Source organism: Opisthorchis viverrini, assembly GCF_000715545.1.
Source record: "Opisthorchis viverrini unplaced genomic scaffold opera_v5_16, whole genome shotgun sequence".
NCBI classification, from domain to species: Eukaryota; Metazoa; Platyhelminthes; class Trematoda; order Opisthorchiida; family Opisthorchiidae; genus Opisthorchis; species Opisthorchis viverrini.
This window is the reverse complement of record NW_008751672.1, coordinates 858,523-882,707: the sequence shown is the minus strand read 5'-3', so window position 1 is coordinate 882,707 and position 24,185 is coordinate 858,523. Positions and strand designations below refer to the sequence as shown.

General features: G+C 45.0%; 2 protein-coding genes across 2 annotated transcripts in view; both read left to right on the top strand.

The window, feature by feature from the left end:
* The window catches only part of T265_01471 (hypothetical protein), a gene marked incomplete at both ends in the record, with an annotated part of 75,369 nt that overhangs the window by 778 nt on the left and 50,406 nt on the right, over positions 1–24,185 (top strand). Inside the window, 3 exons of the mRNA XM_009165512.1 lie at positions 5,544–6,503; positions 15,409–16,537; positions 17,876–17,999. Of these exons, the coding sequence (XP_009163776.1) occupies positions 5,544–6,503; positions 15,409–16,537; positions 17,876–17,999 (2,213 nt within the window). The remainder of the gene's footprint in view (positions 1–5,543; positions 6,504–15,408; positions 16,538–17,875; positions 18,000–24,185) is intronic.
* On the top strand, positions 5,553–12,484 carry T265_12801 (hypothetical protein; the record flags this gene model as incomplete). Its single annotated transcript, XM_009165579.1, has 3 exons — positions 5,553–6,503; positions 12,105–12,319; positions 12,445–12,484. Coding segments are annotated over 3 exons (1,206 nt in total), but the record flags the coding sequence as incomplete, so codon positions are not given.

The window sequence follows — 24,185 nt, the reverse complement described above, 5'->3', positions numbered from 1 at the left end:
CTTTGTGGGTACGAAGTGCGACGTGACGCCTCAGAGGCAACCAGTTTTGCAAAGTACCATGCTAGTCATTGCGCGTCTCCCATACTCGCATATGTCCACATCAGTTCACATCGACTGCACACCTAATGTCTACACCTAAATATCGGTTGTCGTTTTTGAAATTCGGTAGTGTCACTTCATTGAAGTGGTTGGAGAGTGTGTCAACTTTTGACTGTCTGTTATTTCGGGCGGCATTCTAACTCACATCGAAGTGCATTCTGGCAAACCCATGTGACGTTTTCCTATTTTGAGTCCCCAATGTAGACGCGGCCTTCGTATTGCCTTGTTTAAATGGCGGCAATGAATCACCGCGAATCCTCGATGAACCCAAGAACATCCTAACCACAATGACAACCATAAACAGCTCATTCAAGATATTCATGTATGCAGCTGTCCACGCACCCAGTTACGGCGCTGCGAAGCTGCGATATTCACTGCTTGGAAGCAGTGAATATCTTACGGTGCTGTCTGCTTCTTCTGCTCACAAACCCAATAGTTTATCCAAATGCACTGTTGGTGACTCGGTATATCGGTGAAAATCATACACTGACTTAAGCCAGATATAACGTATGCCGACTATCATAAACAAACGAGATTTCTCACCGTTTTCACAGAAGATATGCGCAAAGCCAACGGCAGCCACTTCACGCCCATAATGACCCTGAACTCATTTAAACAACTTCTAATAAAGCTGCGGTCGTGTGTGGAGGACTAAAGGACTAAAATGAATGCCATCAAATGCTAAAACTTTGTGTTAAAGTTTCTCTTTTTGAACCACGGTTTCAAAGGAATTATGGGTATGCGTCTTTCACACGGCTCTAAAAGACGGGTTAAATGCTTGAGGCGCATAAAGTAAGGAAAGGTGAATTGTCATAGCAAGCGATAAAATAGTCTGAAATACGTTGGAGAATTTAGTCCAGGGGATCCGCGTTTCGCCGTTTGAGATTAGTACAATTTGACGTTTATGGGGTGAATACATAAACTTGACGGCATAAAACGTATCCAACTGCCTCGAAATGTCCTCCGTCGATTTCCCTTTCTTCACACAACCTTTTTGCGGCCAGACGCACCACTTATCTTAGTAAAATTTTGGCAGAAATTTGACATTTGTGTTTTAGGAAATATCGCTTCAAGCTTAACTATAGCTAAATACATGTATACATATTCAGTGCACTTCGCACTTGGAACTTTAACTTGCTTTCATATTAGTCAATCATATTTTTATGCCGTGTATGACTGTCAGCAAAAGCGGTAGTGTCCTGTCTAGAAAGGTGCTAACGGGGGAAGTCGAAAAGAAAGCCGGACGACCGCCAACACGCCGTCCACAACGCCAACCCTTATCTCACGGGCCCACGGAACAAAGGTTAACAATTGGTGCAACACTGCTGAGTGGCTTGTCCTGGTGTGAAGCCGTCGTGTTTGTGTATGGATCACGTGACTCGGACCAGCAAATCACTTGCTTGAGTTTGGCTTGTCCAATGGGGTTCCATTGTGCGAGTACTGAGCGGCCCAGGTGCAGAACGAGCTAAATGCTTGGGGCGTCGTGGGTGGTTTCGATCAAGGATTCCATCTGACAATCACAGTGTCGCCGCACGACTTGTGTTTTCATAAACCACTGTTCAAGGCTTTTTATGGCTCGTCGAATAGACTACTAGTATTTTCATTTCATTAGTAGTCTTTCCACCGTTTGTATGCCAAATGTACTTAGAAGATCATTAACGTAGTTGATTCTGTCCACATGCACATGCTTAGGCTGTGGAGTTGTTCTCCCCTGAAGGTTCTCCCACAGCCTCGGACGTACTATAGATTCTGGCAATGAGACAAGCCCCTAGCTAACGCACATTCAGGTCACGTACGATCATTAAGTCGATGGCAGCTTCACAAGATAGTTGGTCGTTGAAGGCGGATGCTATTAAAATCCTATGAAGCCTTCATGAACTCCCGATAAGTCACAAAAATGTAAGAGAGAAGAGCTGTGGTAATAGTGATATTCGTTGATGAAGCACAAAACGATGTCGAAGACAAAGCGAACAAAAATGAGACTAATTTTCGAATGTGACTCCGGCACTTACGCAGTTCATTAATGGGGCGAAAAGTGTGGATATAAACAGGGAATCTGCTCGAACCGCTGAACCCCACAGGAAGAGTCCTGAAGACAAATGTAGGGTTTATTCCTAACTTTACCGGAGTTGCAGTTATTGAGATGGCGACAGCAAATATGCAACGGTTCTTCTCTCTGTGGTGGTTATTCATTTTGCAGACTCCTAGCCATCTCACTTCGCATGGTCTGCTGTTGATAGGTGTGCAGTCTAAAATTTCAGACTTCGAACGTTGAGCGAGAGCTATTCAGACAAAAGCTGGGCTTCTCGGTAATGCGTTCAAGCACAAGAGCAGGTTCATTGGCGTATTGCTCAGCTGGTTGCCTTCGAAGGGTCCAAACAAGTAACTCAGTTTTAATTTTATATATGCTTCTGGGGAATAGTGAATACCCACTTCAAAGCTCTCCAAAAACCTGATCAAAACTACTGGCGTAGGACATTGTAGAAGGCTAGCATGGAATACCTGGCGGTTCCACCAAAGTAGGGGAGAGTCAAAGTATTCGAGTATTTACAGGAGTATGTAAAAAGCTTTTCTCGATAACACTTAAACCAGATTGCAGTTTGAAAGGCATCGTTACGTTTTTTTTGTGCTCGAGGTGGCCCAGTGATTAAAGTGCAAACTTACTGACCGGAAGGCCTGTGGTTCGAATCCGACCGCTCCCTCTCAGTTACTCCTGCATAGGCTTGGTAAACCTGACAATATATCGGTCCTCATGCTTTTTTTTCGGGTGTCGCGTCAGCTAGGCTCTACAATGGTGCTGCAGCTGGACCATATTTTACTTCATTTGACGTTATGAAGAACAAGCAATCTGGTGTACTCCTTTTCAATGAATAAGAGATAACAATTTAGATTGTTTGAGCGGATTAGACTTTTGAATCCATACTTGATCGTTCAAACGGCAGACAGCTTCAGTCAACTGTCTAGAAGAAGGGCTATGAAACTTTGGTTTTAGTTTAGCACATGCTCTACAGATGTGCTTTACGTCGTCGAGGGAGAAGGGAAGATTCTTTGAGCGCACAAGATGGCACATTCTGGTACTCCCGGATTGGCCCCGGGGAATGCAGTTCATGGAGCGTGTTCGTGCTTTTGACCGTCTCACAAAAATTACGACAGAGCATTAACTTCCCGGCCTTCCTTGCTCAGTCTATAAGCAGACCATTCGACTCGCGACCATTAGGTTTTGTCATCTTTTCCTTTTTCCTCTATCCTACCTTACATAAAAGTGACTGATCTCTGGTCAGTAATTACTTTTACAGTACTTTTCAGTTGCTTTGAAAAGTCGTCCGCCGAACTAATCAACACCAGTTCAGTTGTAACACCCTTCCGGTGCCTGGCTTCCATGCCACCTGAAGGGAGCACGACGTCTGAGATATTGTCACGTTGTCCATGCACAGACAGGGGCATTCGGGGTACCAATGTTGGGTCCGAATCATGGACCTTACAGTTAGTTCGCACCTTAACCACTGAGCTATCTTGAGCTGGCGCGGTCTAACAGTCCCTTCAGTAACCTTAAAAATAAAAAATGATGGTGTAAGTCGTTCTATGCACAGTTGCTGCACAAACTAAAGGGGGCGTATTAGGGTTGACATATTGAGATTGCTCAGGCCTGCACAGTAGCAACTAAAAAGCCGGGGTTGGGCTCAATCCACGTTCAGGAGCTATGCACCCTAAACGCTTAGTTATATGGAGTCACAGGTTGAGTGTTAGTAGGTAGAAATCATTTGACACAATCTCCTCGGACAGCCCGGCTGTTCGCTTGCAAGTGAATTGACCCGCCTGGACTTATTAGATAATTCGGTCTCTGTAAGATTGGTGGCTTTATAGCTTTTATTTCGACCTAAAGGAAGATAGTTTCAAGGTAAAAAACAGCTGTTACCTGTTTTCTATCCAAATTAAATTTTTCACCACTTCGTCATCAAATCCGACAAAGGCAAAGCCTAAAGTAAAACAAAAGTACAACAATAAACCACCTTTGATTCTTACTCGGTTGACCGATATGTTCTTAACACGCTTGCCCATCAAGAAATGAACATTGTAAGTTCTTTGCATTATCGGGCTTTTGGGCTTGTGAGAGTATGCAAAGAGCTTTCCAAATGTTTTCGTATACAAAGTGGTGTCTGTCATTCCCACTTAATTTCTTGTCCAACGAGATAATGAGAGGTGAAGAAATTGCACGTGTTTTTGGAAGAGCTAAGCAAATCATTCCGTCCTCTGGCATGCGCTGTGCACCTACAACGTGTAAGGTCATCCTCCTGGAAATGCAGACGCCGAAGACCTTACAATTTAGATAGAGACCCCTGAACTTGTGGAGCGCTTTGCCTGTTTTGGAGGTTGTTTTAGTTCCCAATTGTAGTGTGACAGGTGGGCTCAATGCAGGAATCTGCAAGACTCGCGTCACGTTTGTTAATTTGAGACACCTATGACGTCAAGTCAGTATATCCCTGAATATCAAGGGAAGTATCAGTCTCTAGTACCGGCTGTTTTGTTTTATGACTGTAAAACTTCATCTCTGTGGAACTGAGACGTCTTCATGTCTTCAATAAACGTTTGGAGATGCTGCAAGACATGACTGCCGTTTGATGTTAGTCGCGTTCTTGTCAGTTTCCATCCAGATTAGCTGGGTGAGTGTCTGGAGTCGTAGGCACCTCGATGTTATGGTAGGTTAGCAACAAGTCCTTTGCCCGTCCACTTTTATTCTTTTTCCACAATGAGGCTTTGAAATAATTCATGGATGCACAACAGGAAAGCCTCAGTGTTTTGCACGGATGTTATGCAGCCGATGATAATGAAGATGACATGGGAATGAAGGAGATTACGAATGACCGGGATTTTGAGTGCACTACTCGCCGTCCAGGATGGGATCCATATTACCCTCGCCGTAGTTGGTTGGAGACTGCGAAATATGGTCGCTAACCTATGTCACTGGTGTTTGGGCGGTTGGCTCTTATCCAGATTGTCCTGTGGAGGATCTGGCGTGAATAGGCTAACAATTAAAAGAACGAAGTAGAAAAGCTACACACTGAGTAAATGCCTGAAAATCTAGATATCTCGAATGTTTGTTGCAAATCTGCACTAGGGTTCCTCCCCTCTGTTTTTGGCTTAATTGTGAGACCTTATCTGAATACCCCGGGATGCTTGACACTGAAGCACCGTTGTTCTTTTTTCCGCTGTTGATGATGATGTCAATGACGACCCTGTGATTGCTTTTCGCAATGTTTTCTCCCGGCTGCACGGAAGCCGCACCATACTGAATTCATTTGGAGAATTACCTATCTTAGTTTCATAGCACATTCACGTGATACCTCATGAGATCAAGTATCGCATGCAGTTACATTTTATGCGGAGCTTCACTTGTCTCAACTCCATGGTTTTCGGTGTTTGTTCATTTCAGCACTTCTTTCTAGGATCAGATGACTGTAGAGTTTTGTGATGGATTTGCAAGGCCTGAAAATATTGGTTTGCCTGGCGCTCATTCGACTCTACCACCACGTCTGGTTGTTCTTTATGGAAGTCAAACTGGTTTAAGTCGGTCCGTTGCAGAACGCCTTGTATCCCAAGCCTATTATTTATTTTCTACAAAATCTAACCCAGTGTCTTCATTACCTAAGAACCAGAGTATGAATTTACTGGTTTCTCTCTGTCCTTTGGATTCGTATGCACCAATGAACCGATTGGCCAAAGAATGTGATCCGATAGTTTTTGTGTGCTCCACAACGGGATATGGAGTGCCACCGGACAACATGTGCCAATTTTGGCGGCGCCTGATGAGTCGAAATCTTCCAATCGGTCGGGCACTTTCAACTAATCTAAGGTTTGCTGTTTTGGGTCTGGGTGATTCATCGTACCCGAAGTTCAATATTGTGGCAAAAAAGCTTTATCGTCGACTTGTGCAGCTGGGAGCAAGTCCGTTGCCTATTTTCTCACCAGTAGGCGATAGTTCAGCGGATTGCGGTCTTGGTCTCGCTGACGAACAAGCTGAGCTGGGCGTAAACAGCGTGATGAACTGGTGGGTTCCTCAACTTTGGACTGTGCTTTCTGATTACTGGCACCTCCCTTTTGTCGCTGACTGTGCACCCATTCCACTGACTTATTCATTTCTGGAAAGTCCTCCGGTATTGTCTAGTTTTTGGCCAACGTATGATGTGACTCTGGCCACGCCTGTTCCCACGTTTGCATTCGACGGGGATGCAGATTTACTGACCTCTGACAGCATCTCCTACATAGCCGATCGGGACTGTGAGTTCGCGTTTAAGGGTCATCCTTTCCCACCGTCATCTCAATGGTTTCGTGTGCTTCGGAATGAACGAATTACGGCAGCTGGTCACTTCCAAGATACGCGCTTGATTTCGCTGTCATCTTGTGAGGTAAGTGATAACGTAACGTTTCCTCATTTTCCCTGATTGAGAACAACACTAATATTGAAAATTAGTGCTTTACTGATGTACGCAAGTTACTTGCGAGGGGGGGGGGTGCCCCGGTGTCCAAAAACGACAGAGGACAGTGGCCAAGTTCCTCTATCTTTTTGTCTGTTCTCTTTGTGCGGTCAGCCCTTGTATTAGGCGAGTGGGGTCCGATGGTGATGTGGATGGTGTTGTATATCCGTGTTGTTTCATGGGAGTGCATTTGTCTCACCGCTGTTGTAGTGCAAGATGCACCCGTCCGGCCACTGAGATTGGTCGCGAACCGTCGAGATGCGATGGCATCGTAAAGGAGCTTCTAATAAGGAGTAAATTAGTTACCCACGCCTACTACAAAAGCATGTTGTTTTGTGATCTCGCCACCCAGTTTCATGAGTGCAGTGATTGCTTCGCCGCAGTGCCTGTCATCTATAGACTACGATTTTTCCACCCTTGGGGGACCACTTCAGTATACTGAAGTAGTCTTCATTGGAAAGGACTTTGTCATTGAGGGGTGGGGGCGAGATGGCTCAGTGGTTAGAGCGCGAATTTACTGACCGGAAGGTCCGACCTCTGCTACTTGACTTCCCCTGTCTAGGCTTAGGAAACCTGGCAGTATCCCGGCCCTCGTGCTTCTTTGGGGTGGCATGACAGCTAGGTACCGAAGGGGTGTCACAGCTGATCGATTTATTTTTTTCCATTGAAGCGTGCCGTTTAGAAGGGGGAGAGCTGTATAGTAAATGTTTAGAAAATAACCACCCAAGAGTTCGTTTCATTGCAATTTTTTAGGATTGCGGTTGTAGCAAGCGTTGGTCCGCGCACACCTTAGTGGCTTGCTCAGTCTTGAGAATATTAAGGACCAGTTATCAATGGTTCCTTCTTCACGGATCGAGTAATTTTAGTCACAGTAACGATATCATTTTCATTCGTTATGAATTGTTGCGTTTATCACATATCCTTGTGGATCCAACCTCCTCACAAGTCTCAAATCCAGCTTGTGGACAACGCTAATCTTCACTTCTTTGACTCCTTAAACTTTTATGGGCATCTTATCACTTTCAAAGGGTTGATTCGATACGAAAGGTCATTATACAAGGCAACCACCACGCACGTTTCAGGGAGATTGTGTAAAAATACATCAACCATTTGTTGTTAAGCTATCTCCGACCTAAAGCTGCCACCTTGACATGGTGATCGGGCCTGAGTGTTGCAATGAGCCCGCGGGTTACAATGACTAGAACTTCGTTACACAAGGTGCAACCATGTCGGGAAGGCTAAAGGGGAGAAGTCAGACAAAGAGCAGCGAGACCCCGTACTACGACTGATCGTGCTACGAGGCGGTCTGGGGGTAAATTCGTACTGTTCTATGCAACAGGAGTGTGAAGGCAGTAAGATGTTTCCTCCCAGGTGACCAGCATGCCCATATTTATGGAAGAAGCGATGCTGCATTTCCTCGAAGAAGTCGGGTTGAAAAAGGTCGGCCCCCACACTTCGATCGCCCAATGGTTGCCCGTGACCTTCAGCGCATTATCCATTGCGGTCGAAATACTTTTAAAACCAAAGAGCTCGATGCTGCTCAAAACGCACCTTCTGTGCGCAGCAGCATCAGGAATGAGGCAGTAATGCCTTATTCTCTGTGCCCTCGGGTTAGGCTGAGCAGGTCAGGCTACTGAATCATCGGCTCCGGGCAGGGTCCCCAAAGAAAAACCTACATTCTCCCACTATCTCGTTGGTCAGACTTCTGAGTCAGAGGCTAGGGCCAGGGTCCCCGAACAAAACCCTACATCTTCCCATTGCCTTGTGGGTCATACTTTTGAATCAAGTGCTCAAGGCGGGGTACCTCAGCCAAACCGTTTTTCTCGGCGTGTGCAACCGGTAAGTATAATTTGCCCTTGCAGTTCGATGTCCACCACACAAGCAAACGTCGCTGGGTCATTTGACTGTCAGTTATCCGACCGAATGGCCTTATGCTCTTCGCTTTCTATTAACAATAGAGTAAATAACACGAAAATCCACGAAGTCCTTTCTATATAGGAGCTTTTGACGTCCGTACTCTATGTCAAATTGACAAACAGGCGATGATCCCTTAAGATTGATGTGTCTTCGAAACACGCATGCAAGACCCAAGCGTGGAGGATGAACTCAGCTCTTTCACATTTCTCCCTCCGTGTTTTCGGTGACCCGGTCGCGATGACTCGTGAAATACATGGCGTGGGAGTTGCACCCAGCCCCAAAGCTGAACGCGCTTTGCTGGGTTAGATCCCAGTGAACGGTAGTCTTTGCACCGTCCGGTTATCCAGTTCAATCAAGCTCAATACCTCTCAGCATAAAAGCGGTGTCTCTTTGTAGTGTCGGCCTATGCCACAAGGGACTGCAGTTCTGGGTGATGCTGAGTAGGATACTTTCTATCGAGAGCCATCTGGGCTCATTCGTCAGGCGAAAAGTACTGACATTGTGATCCTTGCAGGCGATTTGAATGCTCAAGTAGGTCGTCTGAGCTCCTAGGAATAACATTTGGGCGGCCGATTCGGAGTCGATGCTCGCCGCACAGACAACGGAGATCAGCTCCTTCAGTTATATGCTGATCATGAACGGTTTATGGAAAGTACGAACTCTCAACATAAACAATCGCATCGCGTAACCTAGCGGTGACCAACTGCAGATCAACCGTGAGCCCAGTTGGATCACAGCCGTTAGCTACCAACGGAGAGCCACAATTCAGGACTGTCGTTTCTTTTGTGACACACCACTTGATTCCGATCACGCTACGGTGCGTGCACGCCTGACATTTCGTTTCCCTCCAGGTCTTCGCAAGTCAGCAGGAAGCGTGCCAATTCACTATCTTCGAAGAGCTCAACAGTATCAATCCGAGCTAGCCCAACAACTCTCCATAGTAAACCAACACTGTGGTGGCAGTGAGCATGTAGATAAAGCGTGGCAAAATGTGAAAAGAGCTATTTTAGCGGCGTCCAGTACTGTCTGTCCGTCTTCTATTCGATTACAAGACGACTGGATGTCGTCGAGATCGCTATCCATGATTAGTGTCAGGAAAGCCATACCAACAGGCAACGAGTACGACGGCTCCCTCAAATCCCTCAAACACCAAATAACGAAGAGTCTAAGGAAAGACTGAGGGCTCTGGTAGGCAGCGAAAGCTCGGGAGATGGGGAAGGCTTTTGCTACGGGAAACAGCCATGCTCTATATCAACTAATACGATCGACTGGCCCTAGGAAAGCAACGGCCAGCGAAACGATAAGTTAAAAAGGTCGCTCATTAATTGATTCGTAAAAACGTCGACTGGAAAGATGAACCGAACACTTCGAAGAACAGTTCAGCTGGCCTCCTGCAACACAGCCTGTGGAGACAACGCATACGGGCGAACGGAATGTAAACCTTGATAGCCCGTCGGAAGAAGAAGTAAAGTACAAATGCCGTATCCAGCCCTCCTCAAATAAGGCGGAGAATCCCTGGTGACCCATCTGACAAAGCTTATTGGTGCTATATGGAACGAAGAGTAGGTGCCTGTAGAATGGGGCGTGTCAACAGTCATCCCATCCTTAAAAATGGTACACGAACGCTGTGTGAAAACCACCGTGACATCATCCTGGTAGCTGTGGCATCGAGGGTGCTCTCTGATTTTATCCTTTAAAGGTAGATTGAACACAGGGAGAGGCAGATCCGTGATTTACCGTCTTCCCCGATGGGGACCGCGAAACGGGCCACATCAATGGTTGAAGACATTGCCAGACATGGCTCAGTCACGCCCTCGATGGTGCTCGTGCATCGAAGCTATTGCCTTCAATGCCTAGCTTCCTTCACAATCCAATTTATTAGCTACCGCCTCTAACGCACAGCTACCTATCCCACTTCTCCAAATCATCGGTGAACGAAACTGTGACAGCTACAACCAATGTACGACAAGTACGCGGTTGTTACAATGCTGATGAGGATGTTAAGGTATCATGTACGAGATGGCTCAAGTGGTTAGCGCGCGAATTTACTGACCGGAAGATCTGTTGGTTCGAACCCGACCTCTGCCTCTCGACTTCCCCTGTCTAGGCTTGGGCAACCTGGCAATATCCCAGCCCTCGTGCTTCCTTCGGGTGGCATGGCAGCTAGGCACTGGAAGTGTGTTACAGCTTGTTATGTTCTCTACTAATCAGTCAATCAACCTTGTCAGTTACACACAAAATTGAGAAGACAAAAAGCCTTGGGGAAATTATACTGCGGCAACTGAACAGCCAATATCGAGATTCGAAGAATCAGGAATGGAATGGAACAAACAGTCCAATGAAAGGCTGAAATAATAGAGAGAGAATGTGAGCAATATGTTCGTAGGAGGAGTGCATCCTAACACAGCTGAAAGGTTTTTCTATCATCTACTGGTTCAGCTAGCGTGGTATTCAAAAAGGTCGGATCCGGGCAGTTCGGTGAGTTACCTACTAGGCATATTAAAATACCCAGAGGAGGAACAATTTTGGCAATGACAGAAACGACAGAACAGCAAATTTGCAACCTTTGCACTGTCAGTGCCCCAATCTGCGTATTGCGCTGATTTGACCGCTTTGTCTAGCCTTCATTCCCACGACTTGGATAAACTAGAATATGGAAAGTCTACTTAAACATTATGTGAACGCAACAGTGCAACCATGACAAGTAAGTTTTTTCAAAATTATTTTTCTGTTTCACAGATTTCAGTGTATTCGATGGGAAATGTTGGTTGTTAGTGATCTGGAGAAAGAGAGACACTGGAAGATCACATTAGTGCCTCATATTAAACGTTGTACTACGGAATAAACAATAAAATGCACTTTCGTCTTCTTTGTGCTGATAGATCTGGCTTCTCCCGTGGCACGTGTAGTTTTAACTTGTTCCTAAGTTTGGAACCTTTTTTGTGAACACCGAGGGTGTTTCTTATAGAGCATAGTACCAGCGGGTCTCGCTTCGACGTGGTTCATCGTACAGCCGAATGCAAACACGAGAGTTGAGCTGCTATAAGTGTCTGGATGAGAGTACTTACTTGGATAGGGCAACGGACAGCGAGCACTTTTCTTATCTATTCGCTCGAGTACAGTCATTTTCCATTCAGTAGATAATCTGAAGTCGAAACTAAGGATGATCATTTCGTTTTGTAACAGTTATTTTCCTTCCCTCTCTATCTGATGCCTCTTGGAGAGTTGTATAAGCTAACATTTGCCTGTTTCCTCGACTGGTCCCTCTGTTCGTTAAGTTGAAAGTTATGGAAGTTTCGTTCGAAAAACAGAACTTTCCGTAATTTTTGTTGTTGCTGCATTCTGGTTGACAAGATTGCTTGCACTCTAGAGTACTACTGGCTGCTCCAAAATCCCAGACTTGTTAAAAGTAGCAATCGACCGACGAACCGAATTGGTGTGTAGCGGTGATTAGCTCTCACAATTAACCATTTTGATGTTCAGTTTAGACTTGAACGAAGACAAATAAACCTGACTTCGTTGTCGCATTTTTCCTTGGTTTCCCTCATAATTTGGTCTCCATAAATCTACCAAGTTTAGTTGATTCTGTGAACACAGTTCATCCGTTGTCCTTAGTATCTTCGCAGTCCTGTAACCATTGGATTGATATTTTATATGGATGATACGTATGCTGTTTACTACGTAAAAAGTCGTTCAGCTGTAGCGCCCTTTCGATGCCTGGCTGCCATGCCACCCGAAGGTTGCACGAGGGCTGCGATACTGCCAGGTTGCCCAAGCCTAGATAGGGGAAGTCGAGAGTCAGAGGGCGGGTTTGAACCACGGACCTTCCGGTCAGTAGATTCGCGCTCTAATCACTTTGTCCGTCTCACCTTTGTTTATCACGTACTGTGTGTCCATTCCAGGTGCAGGCGAACCTTAAAAATGTGAGCAGTTCGATTGACATTTCGGTTTCCAGGCGTCGGCCAGCATTTTTTTATATCTTTACAAACCTTATTAGGTACTGTTGAGTCTGATATGCGGTATACTTTCTTTCCATAGACTTCCCGTTTTCGAATATATTTCCGTCAACTTTAGGACAGTCTTTTCTCTGTAGTAGTTCTGGCGTTCTTTGGAAACCGTGGTCTTTTTATATCAGACTAGTTTTTGTAATCGTTGGTTTCGAGAGTGTCGGAAATCGCGGAATCTATGTAAGTTTTGGCCAAATCTAGTTCAGTTTTATGCACCGCAAAGTAGTTCATTTTAAACTTTCGGCGAATATTGACAAGATTAGCGATTCCCACGAAGTAGGTGACTGCTTCCATTTGCAGAGTGCCTATTGGATTTCGTGTCATTAGTGAGTGAACTTGATACAGACGTATGCTGACATAGCTCCGCTCGTCTTTGTGGAAAACTGTCTTGAAGGTATTGATTTTTATCGTTCTAGAAGGGCTTGGTGAACAATCGGTAATTTCCAACTTGGCCAGGTTTCGCTTCTGACACAAGCTTGATCGGGCCAAGCTTTTATGTCAAAAGCGAAACGTTGCTCAGTTAAAAACTACCGATTGTTCACCAAGCCCTGAAACGATGACTTCTCAGTCGGTTTCAATTTTTTCATCTTGATATCCAGTTTATGCAGACGAAGCCGGCCTTGAAACACTTGGATTAATGTACTCTTTTGGGAGTTTTCTGTCGGTATTTTGATCTCGTTGTATTCATTGCTTTAATTCCGATGATTTTACGAGGTCGAACTGAAGGATCCCTTATTTGGGTCTGTTTTCGTTGTGTTGTTTAGCTCTTGCTGTAACTCGTGTCAGGTGTTTATTCTGTTTGTCGCAAGCAGCTTCCATAGTCTGTCACATCCGAATTGGAAGTTCAGCACCTGCGGACAATCCGCTTGGAGCTACTCTGTGGAATCGGAGAGTTGGAAGTTGGATTTTCAGCAACCTTATGAGTAGCATATCATAAAAATGAATGTGCATTTAGTCACGGTGCTTCTGTGTAGCACTGGATGTTGCTGTTCTTTTGTTTTTCAAAGTACGACAATCCTAGGTGTCCAATGTAACTACGATTGGTACAAAGCGCACTGCATACTTCCCCACACTGACCGCTAGTTTGCAGCCACCGTTTCTGACGGCCCATCCGAATTCTGGTCGTGACCCTTCTGAAATGGGCTAGGACCACTTTGATAACGATGGACACAGAGCGAATCAGCCTCCAATTCAATAAGTACTCTGTCTCTTCTCCAAGATTGATGAGATAACATGGACTTTGTATGGACATGTGGTTTGCTTGTTATAAATATGACATTTCCAGGTTGTATGCTTGTCGACCAGGTAACATGCAATTAAAAAGGCAAATGGTCTTGATGGAATGTGTACCGAAGAAAGATTGGTAGCATGATGATCCGACATGCATGGTGGCTCAGCGACAGTCCAAATGGTAAGCCACGATTGAGAAAGGGATTTTGTTGGATGAAGCGATCGTTTTTACATAGTTCCGTCAGCCCTACTTGCAAGTTTTCTACTGCATTTTGAGATTAGGATGATCTTATTATTGTGGGTTTGCCACAGATGTGTCCGTTGCTTTCCTCGGTTATTCCAATTTTGTTAAAACACGGTTGCGTGCACGTCGAGGATTCACGTGGTTCCTGTTGCTTACACTAGATGGTGTGCATGGCCCTTGCACTGGTCTATTAAACGGTCGTTTTGAGTATGTTCGACGGAGGGTTTGGATGACTCCGGCGATTGGTACAAGCCTTTTGCGAGATAGGAAAGCCCGTTTCCACGCCAGATAGTACTGATCGTAACCAAACAGCAAAGCATACATCTTGACAGTCGGCTTTGCATAAAACCGCCTAACTAAACACAGCGTAACCGTAACCGAATCAGGTCTTACGAATGAATGTCCCATATTCTTTAGTTCTTTAAGTATTCATATCTGAATTCAGAACAAGCAACATCTTCCGACAAGGCGTTGTCAACCAAGCAAACAGATAACACAGTTGAGGGCCTACAAAGTTTGAGTTTATCGGTAAAAATGATGAAAATTGGTACCTAACTGAACCCATCTTTTACAGGCACCGTCGATGAGTTCACGTCAACACGTTCGCGCAGTTTTCTTTTATCGCAATCAGGGTAGGCGTAGCCTAATTGTAGCTTCTTCAGCTTTTTTGGTTGGCTTTTGGTGGACCTACTTTGGATGGTCGGTTAGAAATGAGTGAGTTAACAACCTCTGTCATAATCTCTGATTGAAAGAAAACTGGCAGCATTCTAACGGCTGTAGTATGTTGCATGTTATTCTACTCAGCTAACAATTGGCTATGAAACTTGACCCAGCAAGTTATGGACTTTTTATGCAATATGTCTACCGGCGAATAGTCACGATGGTGAGTGGATGAGCATCCTGTGACACTGTCTGACAGTTTGCTAGCAGTCAGACTGTCTGAAGAATTAGGAAGCTGGCCACACCGAGTTTCACATATGATTCAAACTTCTCCACCTATGCAAGTGGGTTGGCCGGCGTGTAGTCCGTGATCGACAGCCTGAAATGGCCAGCTAAGATATTATTTGTCTGATGAGTAATGAGTCCCAGTAAGGTCGGGAATGCCTCATGTGGTTGAGTTTTTGCAGGTCCATTTAACTTTTTACCGATTAACTGGCAACTATGCGGACTGGGACAGTTGGGGTGGGAGCGGCTGTCAAAGAGGTCTTTGGCTCATGGCTTTTCAACTCATCCTGTCTAGTCGTCCAGTCTAGGTATACTTGCAAGCGTTTAGCTCGCACCTCCTACGGGTCATATCATAGCTAGGCAAGGAAAGTGTCGATGCTACTAGTCAGGATTTTACCTTCGCCCAACGCACAGATTAAAATGAATGCTATTCGCTTTTGCGTAAACCCGATAATCTGTACCTCCAACCCGCATTTTTATCTTTCTTTCTCAGCTAGAGACCGAACAACAATTTCAGCCTGGCGACGTACTTTTTGTTCAACCGCGAAACAGCTCACATGATATTAGCCTATTATTTCAAGTTACTGGAGCCGATCCAAGTCAACGGTTGTGTATCAGTGAACGTGATACCAACTTTCCTCTGCCGGCACCGTTGCTCAGACAAAGAGAAGGGGATTTTCGAGGTCTTTCAGCTGCTTGGTTGGCCACATATTATTTTGATTTGACTATCATTCCAACGGCCACATTCTTTGCCAATTTAGCTGCAGTTGCCTACCAAGTACTGTGCAAACCCACAGGTTCATATCGTGTTCAAGACCCCGATCGTTTGAAAATGGAATTAGAGCGTCTATCTGAATTAGGATCAATTTCTTCACCGGAATTTGTGGAGGATTTACATGACTACGTGAGTCGTCCTCGACGTCGTCTTGTAGAAGTTTTGGCTGACTTTCCTGCTACATCATCTCTACTGTCACCAGTCCGATGGTTCGACATACTACCTGGCCCCATTCGTGCTCGGCCTTACTCCATCGCATCTGCACCCCCAGACATTGAACTGCTTGTTGCTGTGGTAACTTATCAAACTCGTATGTCAACGCCCCGTCAGGGTCTTGCCTCAACCTTTATGTCCAGTTTATCAATAGGCGACCGTCTACCTGGCTGGATTGCTTCTAATGTGGCCGGTGGGTTCAATTTCATCTCAGCATTACAAAACCCACCCAGTCCCCTTCTTCTGATCGCTCCAGGCACTGGAGTAGCGCCCTTCCGCAGCCTTCTTTGGCATCAACATCGACTACTTCCTGGACTGGGAAGTAATGTCCTCTTTTTTGGTTGCCGATATTCGAACAAGGACTTCTACTTTGCCGATGAGTGGTCACGTCTAGAGGCTGAAGGTACACTCAAACTCATACCAGCGTTCTCACGGGATCCAGTCTCAGTTCGTGTTCACGATGGCTCGAAGGCCGTCGGTAGCCGTGTCTATGTACAGCACAAAATCCGCGAGCACGCCACTCTGGTGTGGTCTACGTTGTCACATCCACAGGCATGTGTGTTTATAGCGGGCAACGCCAAAGCAATGCCCGGTGAGGTTCGCGAGGCACTCATGGATGCATGCGAGCAGGGTGGTAACTTAACGGCTCACGAGGCCGAAGCATTTATTACTCATCTTGAGGCCATGGGTCGCCTGCAAGTAGAAGCCTGGTCTTAGCATTTCGTTGCATTTACTTCCCTGTGTGATTTTTCTGTACATATCTAGACCTTAAAAATGCTTGTACACTTCCTTCCGTCAAATGGCTGCAGAATAAAACCGAGTACTTTTTTGTACTTTTCTCCTGCTTCCGTTTGTTTGAGAAGTATTGGCTTTGTGCGTATTGGTGCTCATATTACTTACTCAGTTATTTACATTCTGGTCGACTTTGTCACTTTGTCATGAGGGCGTTTAGATTTGTTGATCCTTTTGGAAAGGGATTTATCTCTCCATATTATCTGGCTGCGGTAAAACTCATCCCTTAATTATATAGGTTTAAGACACAGGCCATCAACTTAAATGACACGACCGGACTGTGAGCTTCAACAGATCTCGACTATGCGACAATAATACTTGTCTAACCATATATATCAGTCGCAAGAAGTCGTTCGCTCATGGTCGACTGTCATAATTGCTTTAGGCACCACCGAACATCAGCTCTTCCTTTACGAAAATATACTGCGATACCTCGAATATCATGCCAACTGAATCACGAGGCGGACTGTGGACAGCACATTCACAGCACATCATAAACGAGAGATTCAGACGGTTCCCTTGTGAAAACCAAATTGATTTGCAAATGAGTGTGTTTCTTGAAGATTGCAATCGCTTTGAAATGTCCGAATCACGAGCTGTGGACAGCACATTCACAGCACATCATAAACGAGAGATTCAGACGGTTCCCTTGTGAAAACCAAATTGATTTGCAAATGAGTGTGTTTCTTGAAGATTGCAATCGCTTTGAAATGTCCAGTTTCAAGGGTCAAATCTTGACTTCATCGCGGTTGATACCCAGTAAAACGTAACTTGAAGACATTACAGCTATATGCGCTTCTTACTCACTCATCACAACGTTGCTCGATGCTGAGCAGTCGACCCCAACTAGCATCCCCACCGAATTTTTGGGTGTTTTATGCCGACGGTCGTGATCTGAGGTATACATTCGAAAAACAGCAGTAAAAAGTCCTCTAGCTCCATCTTCTCGACCATACTATGGGCATTTCACTGCATATCTTTGACATCGTTACCACTATTTGGAGGTTTCCAGCGACATCTTCAACTGTACTGAATGATCATCAGTTTGCTTTCGAGAGGCAGGAAAAAGCTGATTTCTCAGGATTCAGTACCTGAGGACTTGTGCCTTTACGGTTGTTCGGAGGCCACCCGTCCTTAATAAGCGAAAATAACATCATTTGGACGGATGTATCACGTGCAGGACACGGACCAAACGAAGGCATGCCCCGATTGGTCAGAATGTCAGCCAATCCGAGTCGAGCATCTTCGACTCGATGCTTCTCGCCCCCTCACGGAGATTCTGGCACGACCTTGCGGAGCACCCTGTGAGTACCCTATAAATACAGCTGCAATAATTTTCCTCTGTCTCCATAAAGGGCTGTGTAGAGCTACCATGCCTTTTGATATACCATAGTGGGTGGAGCAGGAAGCCAAGGGACCGATACAAAGTTGCACTACCGTTCATCAAGACACAACAATGGTCGAAATAGCGACCATACAACTGTGTTGTGCTTCACCTCACCAATACTTTGATATATTATCGGCATCGATTGCAGCAACCATACCATTTAGATCGTGCTCCAAAAACAGTCTCATGATTTGCCACACATAATCCATGAGATTACTTTCGTCTGTCGGGCCTAGCAGTTGTGACCATTAACGCATAAGCATTTTTCTCACCTTAGCTAAGCAGCAATTAACAGTGATGCCAAACAGTGTTTACGTTTTCCGGCTTTTGAAAAGGATCACTTCCTAGGGCCGAAATTCTCTGGTCCCTTTCTAACCTGCCGGTTAATCTGTTCGATCCAATCACAAGGTTCACGGGACCAGGACGAAGTGGTCCTTTTAAGTTGAGGGATCTTGTTCGAGAGGAACAAAGTGACTTGACAACAGGGACTTTCTACTGACCGGACAAAATAGCATACAAATACCCAGTTTTTTCACACAATTTGAGCACCAGCGTACGTTCCCATTCACGTTGTCCCTTTGATATATGGACAACCGTATGAACAGTTTGGAGCTTGAAAACCTGCACAAAAAACGCCTTATTGTTGTGGATTCTTTGGATTGACTTGTTTGTACTAGCCTTGTGATGAAAGACTGTTCCGTAACTTTGGTTCACATGGCTACACTGAACTACAGACAGGTCCTAGGATTTAGCTCACTTTGCGCCGTTTTGTCTTTGTCGCTGATTGTCTACAAACTGCATCCCAGTGAACTCACTGTTAATCCATCGATTATTTCTCCTTTGTTTTTTGGAACCAGTATAGCTTATAGGGGTGAACATCCAACACTAAGTAAGTGTATTTCGGTTAGGAATTTTTCTGATCTGTATTTCAACCAAGGCCTTTATGCTGTAGTTAATTTATGTTGAAAAAATTGAAAAGCACTGTGGAGCAGTGCTCCGTTCATTTTGGAAAGCACCAGAAGTATGCATCCCCAGGGCATCCAGAGAGACCGGATAATAATTAAGCATTGTACCGTTAGGCCGATCAGCAGTGTCTATAATTTGCGCCTGGACAGGATATGGCACCGCTATCAACACCATCTACACCTGTGCAGCTCTGTTCGAAACGGGTAACTAATTTTTGGGAACCATATATTGCGCAAACCCTGGGATGTACGATGATCATAAAGAAAAGTGATCACACGTTGCATCCGTTGAATATACTGAAATACCATTCTTGTAATACCATCGGTAACTGAAGTGGCAGCTTTTCTTTGCACGCCCAAGATACCGCAAGAAGTCAGTGGTCTCGTGGCTGTCAGTTTGACTGAGTAACAAACAAACAAGTTTACATTATTCTAACTCACAGAGTGACACTTGAGTTCAATGATTAGTGAGAATAGCCACCATTACACGTTTGCATAATCCCTAATCAAAATAGCTGAACCGCATTGACTAATTAGAGCGCCACTACCGATGACCAGTTGACGAGCAAAGGGGAAACATACCACAGTATTACTATGTTTGAAGCAGCAAAAGTAGGGGCAAAAGCAGACTTACCTTTGGCAGACGTTGAATATCAAAGGGAAGAAATTACCTAAGCAGTTCACCGGGGCTTTTTTTGTGTTTTGGAGTGGGCGCACTGGAGGCAGGCGAGTTCGATTGTGCTCAAATATATGCCCCCGCGGTTAGCACAGTTCCAAGTGGCTGTGGTTGTGCTTGGTCGTTTTGATTGATGAGTTTGTGGGCACTAAGATATGTTGTACCCCAAAGCTCTTCAGACGGCATTTCGCTAGTTCTCTGTTTCCATTGTGAGATTCTCCTAAGATCTGAAACTAAAACTGCAATTTTTCAGAACTTCTTTTTAGGGCTTGCATAGTAGTAGGATTCAATCCATCCTCGAATTCGGAATGACTATAGACCATTCGTTGAGCACGTCACGAAAGCGAGGAAAACTTGGCCGTATGCGGGTGAAAATTTGTTTGGCCCGGCTCTTTTTTCCTTACAAACCGCTCCCCGGCCTTTTACAGATTGAACTGGACACGTCTGTACAGGCTGCGGTTTGGTTTTCAAAGCCGTTCGTGCTACAGTTTGTTTTCCAGACTTTTCTAAAACATTTGTGTTTCGTTGTTTCACACCCATTTGGTTTTGTCGATGCTTTTGAAAAGTGGTCACCATGCGACAGCAATTTCTGACACTTGTGACGTAAAGTTTAGGACCGGTCGAAAACTGCCTATTTTGATAGGTTGGACAGACAATCCATCGATTTATTGGTGGGCAGCATTCCATGTTTTGCAAGACAGACAACAGTTTGCAGACCGAGCTTTATGGCAGACAGAGAGAGTTATTTAGATCACTTTCGACTAACAAAAAAAGCCTACTTTAAATGTTGTTGATTATTGTGACTGGCTGGACCCATGCATTAGGCGGTTTAGAGCGGTGCGTTGGCATGACGAGGCAGGAGACCTACTGACGTTCTGATGGAGTTGATTTCCGAAAGCTTCTTCTTCTTTGAGATTCCTCCAGCTTTTTCCGCGACCTTTCTAACCTATGCTTGATTCAAATTCGAAGTGCGTTGGCCGGCGAGATGGCCAAAGTGGTTGGAACGCGAATTTACTGACTGGAATGTCCGTAGTTCGAACCCGACCTCTGACTCTCGACTTCCCCTGTCTAGGCTTGGGTAACCTGACAGTATCGCAGCCCTCGTGCAACCTTCGGGTGGCATGGCAGCCAGGCATCGAAAGGGCGCTACAGCTGAACGACTGACCGGCTAAATATGACGAGCAGATTAGTGGTGCATACAAAGAGGTTGCTATGATATCCATCTAAAAGGACTAATGGGAGGTTACTCGAACAACATTTCGGTGTTAGCGAACTACAATCGTTTGCACATTGGTTTTGACGAGAGACTCACCTGGAACCCGGCTGAATCGCTCTTTTTATGAGGTTTCAGTGTGTTATCATTGGGTTTTTGCTGGTTGCTAAAGAACAAGGTCGACATGAGATGCTGATTTATCATTCTGAAGAAACAGGTAGAAGATTCCATAAACTACTCGTGTCACACCCTGGCAAATGTGAACCACTCTCGTTACCGTACTGATGTATTTGGGATACAAGCAACAGCCGTGGTTGGTACACTGACCGAATTCGTCCAGGCAAAATTGTTAGAGGCGAAATCCCGTCCAAGAACTGGGGAGCAGTAGACGTCGCGTGATTTCGTGTAGATGTATGTAATACGTAGCACTGAGAGACCATTTCGCAGTATTCTTAGTTTACCCCTCGTTTATGTCTCTCTACTTGTTTAACGGCTGAACGCATGCTTCTATGCCCTAACATCCTTAGGTGTGCAGAATCTTTGACCAACAAAAGTCGCTTCAGAAATAGTCCAACGAGCAAACAACTAATGAAAGCATGAACACTTCTGTTTCTCACTTCTACGTTGCTGTCTCTGGGAAATTCTCGACAATACGTACCGCAGTTCCCGGACTTCGAATTCGGCTCATTGTTTTATGCACTCCGGATAGGTCAGATGAAGTAGTTCATCCTCTGTTATTGACTATCAAGCCAATGGGTTATTTTCCCGGTTCATTTTTACAGAATTCATACAGTTGTTTTTATAATTAAGGTTTATCCACCACTGACGACCATCATGTCCATCAGTTGAATGGCAATCAGCTGGGCTACTTGATTTTTTAAATCCATATCAGATCGACAAATGCTTGCCCTAATACAGCATATGGTTTTCATCTTGAAGTGAACTCTTCCTGTCATGTGTTTGGCGGTTTCTCTAGTTACATTTTGCACTGAAATTTTCATTGCCTCCATACTAATCACAACTCTATCGAAAGAGTGCAAACCATTAGCCAAATACACTCATTTGCAGTCGTGGGCTGTCAGAGAATTTCCAGCAATCTTATGAGTAGTGCATTAAGTAGATGCAAACCATTGTTGCAGACCCTCAAAACTCACACTTTTTGTTTTGCCCATGAAGTTGCAAGTTACATAGTTTTGTCACGGTATTTCTTTTTGAAGAGCTTGTAGTTCCTTACACGAGTGGCGTACTTCCCAAGTAGATACATCATAATGAGAATCGATTTGTCAGGAACCGGTATTGAGCGGTTAACTCAATTGCTGATGTTATAATGTCTCCACCTTCGTCTACTTCGCACTGTGCGTTGATGGCCTAGACCGTTGAGTAGCCTTTATGGCTCACCGATCATTCGAATCGGTTGTGTTCATACCTGTTGTAGGCCATCGCTCGTGTCAGTGAAATAGACAACAGAGGTGACATTTCTGCTTGGTCATCGATGAATAGCACACAAGGCATAACGGATTTGGCAGAATTATTGACGATGGTTTGGCCTTAGCACACCAGTGAGCGTGTTTTATAGCTCAACGGATAGACTACTCAAACTAGACGACTCATGAGAAAACTTGAACCGTCGTCTCCATTGTCCCTGGTTTGACAGCAGCTTCATCTGGCTCCGTGCACTCAGTAACTTGCATTGACGCCATGTTACTCAATTAAAAATAAGTAGATCATGTTTGCCGTGGCATTCACTGAGGCCGTCCACCCCTACCTTGCACTCATAATCCGAGCCTTCCCTAGAGGTCTCGCATCCGTTGTTTTGGCTCTACGCCCGCTCATATAATAGAGTTGTCTCTTTCAAACTGCTGTTTCCTAACCGAGAGGTTAGGAAGTTCATTGGATTTCCGCGGAGATTATGGATCTTCCATTTTCCTAGGTGATGGGTTGCTGGTCCATTTTTCTTCGGTTCCGTTATTTCGGCAAACAACATAATAAAGTGAGACTTGACAAGGGAGAATTACGAATCTTTTTTGTTGTTGGCCGCTGAACTCTTTTGGACATGAATGGAACTTTTTTCTTATGATGACTACAGCCCGAAGTTTACATGAAGTCCTTTAACCTGGACGGCCTATGGTCTGATAATTTTGTAGAACGATATCCGTGGTACGTCCATCAATGTGGGTATGCTTCCGTCTTACTTCTCGCCTCCGGAGATTTCACAAGTGACAAATACTCGTAATGAACAATCGATAGCCGGTTCCACACCGGTTATCACATCGAAACAGGTGTGGCAGGAGATGGTGTCAGAAATAGGTGCTCATCTATTCAGGTGACGCGCGGTTGGATTCTTTAAATTCAAACAACTGTGTGTAACTTGGTAGTGCACCTTTAGTGATTGGTAAAAAAATCCGTCTTCACTTTGTCGTACACTGCAGCTTCTCCGCAATCATCCGTCCACATCGCTGATAACTTTTAACATACACAGTTTTCTCTGTTACCTTGTCGAATAGTGTGACGTTCGCCTCAGGTTTGTAACCTTTAACCTCGGTTGCAGTTACCCTCCATCCTGAACATCCTTCCCGCAACCAACCCTCGGCTGACGTTACCGGGAATCCCACGTCCCTGGAGGATCGAATCTGAGAGACATGTCGGTGTTTCAGCGCATCTTAATAATAGGATATTCTTTATATCCTTGGTTTCGAACATGATTCTTAAAAAAACATCTTTTGCCTTCCTGTTTTGAAAATATTCTCTATGGATTTGTCCTTGTTTGCTTCGTGCAGACTGAAAAAGCAATCAGTTGTTGAAAATCACAATATGGTCAGGGGCGGGACGGCCGAAGTGGTTAGAGCGCGAAATTATCGGTCGGTAGGTTCGTAGTTCGAATCCGCCCTCTGCCTCTCGACTTCCCCTGTCTAGGCTTGGGCAACCTGGCAGTATCCCAGCCCTCGTACAACCTTCGAGTGGCATGGGAGTTAGGCACCGGAAGGGTGCTACAGCTGAACGATTTTTTTTTCAGGAATCTTCCGTTGGATATTAGTCATCGTTGCATAACGTGACTTAGTCGGAGCCTGTTTGTGTCAGTAAGAATCAGATTTTCAGCATGCATCAGCTCATAGCCCTTCTTTTGAATCAGTAGTATATATATATATATATATAACCCATGTTTTGATCGCAACGAGCGGAAAAATTACTTTCCAACTCGCTTTTCTAGACTATCACGCCAGCGACTCTGTTGAGGTCATGCGGCTCAAA